Source organism: Leiobunum rupestre, chromosome 4, assembly GCF_980474605.1.
Source record: "Leiobunum rupestre chromosome 4, qqLeiRupe1.1.hap1, whole genome shotgun sequence".
NCBI lineage: Eukaryota > Metazoa > Arthropoda > Arachnida > Opiliones > Sclerosomatidae > Leiobunum > Leiobunum rupestre.
The window spans coordinates 26,036,385-26,039,790 of record NC_143387.1 but is presented as its reverse complement, the minus strand read 5'-3'; the positions used below and the strand labels follow the sequence as shown (position 1 = coordinate 26,039,790).

The following is a 3,406-nucleotide window of genomic DNA, read 5'->3' as shown; positions in this document are numbered from 1 at the left end:
TTTTCCTCGATTTCCTTGTTTTAGTCGTACCCAAATTCAACTAGGTAATACTTTTAGCGTTGTTTTTCAAAAACTTCTGGAAAGTTTGGGATATAAATCTTACGATTTGATCTTTATCCAATAAGTTTTCATTTAAACCATTTATTTAATTAAAGTAATATGCTTATATTGAGTTTTATTAGTTAATTGCTAAGCCTAACCAAAGTTTATTTTGCTTTTCACAGGTTTCAAGTTTTTAAGTTTTCAAACCAGTATTAGCATTTATTTTATCCGAATTTTAAATAAATAACCACAATATTATTCATATTATTATTATTATTATTATAAATAGCTTTATTATTCTTTAAATTAAGTTCACATTTCTCAAACTTTAGTTTTAAAATATTGCCTTTTTTAATATGCAAAAATGCCCACCACAAAAATTTGTTGTGTTCCATTCTGTGAATCTAAGAAGAATATCAATGTATCATTTCATCAGTTTCCAGTTAATGAAAATTTATGCTACTTATGGACTAAGAACATATCTAGAAAAGATTTTGGGGTCAATGAAGCTTACGCATCACGCAAAAGATTTGTTTGTAGTGTACATTTTAAGGAAAGTGATTACTATGAAGGTCTAAAGATCCGCAAATTAAAGAAAGGTGCCTTTCCAACTGTATTTCCTGATTATCCAAAATACATGCAACAAAACGAGGAAGTTACCAGGAATGTTAGAGAAAGAAATCTAAAGGCTCCACCATCAAAGATCTTAAAGGGAGCATCAACTTCAACTCTACAAGATGCAAGACTTATTCCAAATATTTCTAGCTCAAATGAACTTTCACTATCTGAGCCCTTCAGAAATAATGAAGTTGAAACTGAAATAACAGTTCCAACATATGCCATTTTACGAAATCAGCCAACTGCTGAAAGTTATCTACAGATGAAAAGAACCATTAACACCTTTAGGAGCAAAGTCTGGCGCCAAAACCAAAAATTACAAGATCTGCAAGAAATAATTGACTCACTTCGGACCCAACTTGATGCATTTAATAACCCTCCAGTAAAGAAGGTTCAACAACTGATGGCTGATGCTGATGACGAAAATGACGGGGCTATTTTCTTGCTGAACATAGTTTGCAACTATAAAAAAAAAGCGTCCTACATGGAATGAAGCTGCAGTGAGACAGTGTGCTCTGTGGAACTTTTCTTCTCCTAAAGGGTATAACTACCCCAGGAAAAATGGAATCCTTTCCTTACCTTCCAAGAGAACACTGAAGAGATTTGTAGGTGGTATCAATGGAGAAACAGGTGTGACAACAGTCATCAAAGAACGACTCAGACTTGAAGCTAGCAGACTTGATCCTAAAGATAGATTCGTGTCAGTAATTATTGATGAAATGTCCATCAAGCCCCAAGCGATTTATGATAAAAAGTTAGACCGGATCTTTGGCTTGAAAGACACTGAACGGAACATCACTGTTGTTGTTGCTAGCGCAAGTGATGAACCACAGCCTAAAAAACCAACAGTCCCAGTAATTGCAAATCAGTTGTTATGTTTCCTGATGAGTGGGATGTCAATGTCATTTAGTATACCAGCTGCTTATTATTTTTCAAAGCAACTTACAGGTGTAGAGCTCCACAAGTTAACCATTTTAGTTATCCAAGAAATAGAAGCTTGTGGTTTCTTTGTCATTAGATTAGTGACAGACAACCACAAAACAAATTGCGCCATGATGCGATTGCTTGGTAATGGTCCTCGCTCCACCTTTATACCAACAGTACCACACCCTGTGGACAAAAGCCGAGTCTTGAATCTTAGTTTTGATGCTAGCCACGTAATGAAGAATGTCAAAACTCGATTCCTAGAAACTGATAGTGAAGAAGGCTCTGAAGATGTTTCGGGTAAGTACGTTAAATGGACTTACGAGCTTCAAAAAGACGAAAACATCAAACCAGTTTGTTGCCTCACGAGAAAAGCTGTTTACCCAAGTAATATTGAAAAGATGAGTGTAAGGCGAGCAATAGATATATTTTCAACTCCTGTCATAGCGGCTTTGGAATATCTAATGAACTACCAAGGAAGTCATCCACAAGCGCACAAGTTTAAAACAGCAGGTGCAACTATCACTTATATGAAAGTTATTCAAAAGTGGTATGACATTCACAATGTAGCCACTATGAGTCTTGGATACAGGTCCAGAAATCAGAACAAGTGTCCATTCTTCTCTGTTAATGACGAGAGACTGGCTTGGCTAGAAAATGATTTTCCTCAATATCTAGAAAAAGTTCAAACCGACTGCGAGAAGAAAATATTGACAAAGGAAACATATGAATCTATTAGAATAACTTCATTGTCTACAATATCTTGCGTGTCATACCTCCTTAAATCTGGTTTCCAATTTGTCTTGACAAGAAATTTAACGAGCGATGCTATTGAAATGTTTTTCAGCATCCTCAGGCAAATGGCTGGAGGGAATGACATGCTTGATGCAAGAGCCACTATATTCAGTTTGGAATCCATCCTTAAGAGAGGCACTATATCATTAACAAAACCTAAAACATCTAACGTTCCCCAAGACAGCTTCACAAATCTATCAGCCATGATTGACACCAGACTCGATGAATTTTCAACTATTTTTAACAGCAATGAAGTTACGTTACCTTCTGAAGTTACTGACATACTAAATGCTTTGGATGAGTACCCAGATACACAAAGATGCACCTTACGGCTAGCAAGTATCGCATACTTGGCTGGTTATGTAGTACAAATCCTAGAAGAAAAACATTTTTGCAAATTGTGCCTTGAAAATATATCACAGGCTAATTCTGACTCACCATTACTTGGATTGATAAAATTATCCGACAGAGGAAACCTTAGGTATCCCCAGCAAAGCTTTATCATGTTAATGGCTATAGTAACAACATTCATAGAGAGAGCTGTACCCTATCTCCGGGATTCACCTGCAATTTTAAAAAACATTGAAATCCACTTGTGGCCAAAAATTGCTCTATGCCCTTACATCCAATGTGATTTGAATAATAATCACCCGAATGAAATTGCTGATTTAATTTGTAGAAAGGTCGTACCTCCAATTATCGCAAATATTACCAAAACTCTGTCCGCAAAATTTGAGAAAGTGAAAGAACTTGTGCATAAGCCTCTTTCTCGAAAAGTACTCAAGTTGTAAATTGTAGTTTTCTAAATTTTTCCTAACTATTATTATATTTATCAGATTTAAATACCTTCCAAGTTTCAATCACTATTTTCGTTCATAGTGATCTTCCAAGTGACAGTTAGTTAATTAATCCATGCCAGTATAAATTATCATTATATGTCAACTCTATTCCACCTAGTTAATACCTGTATAAATATATATATGTTAACCGATATTCTAACTTGTAAATACCTGTATTTTATGCGTTA

The 3,406-nt window shown here is 35.1% G+C and overlaps 1 protein-coding gene across 1 annotated transcript; it reads left to right on the top strand.

Moving 5' to 3' along the window:
- The first annotated feature begins 1,362 nt into the window (after nt 1-1,362).
- On the top strand, nt 1,363-3,170 carry LOC149947287 (uncharacterized). The gene has a single exon (XM_090170872.1). The coding sequence runs from the start codon at nt 1,380-1,382 to the stop codon at nt 3,168-3,170; it is 1,791 nt and encodes a 596-aa protein (XP_090026998.1). The 5' UTR covers nt 1,363-1,379.
- The last annotated feature ends 236 nt before the right edge of the window (nt 3,171-3,406 follow it).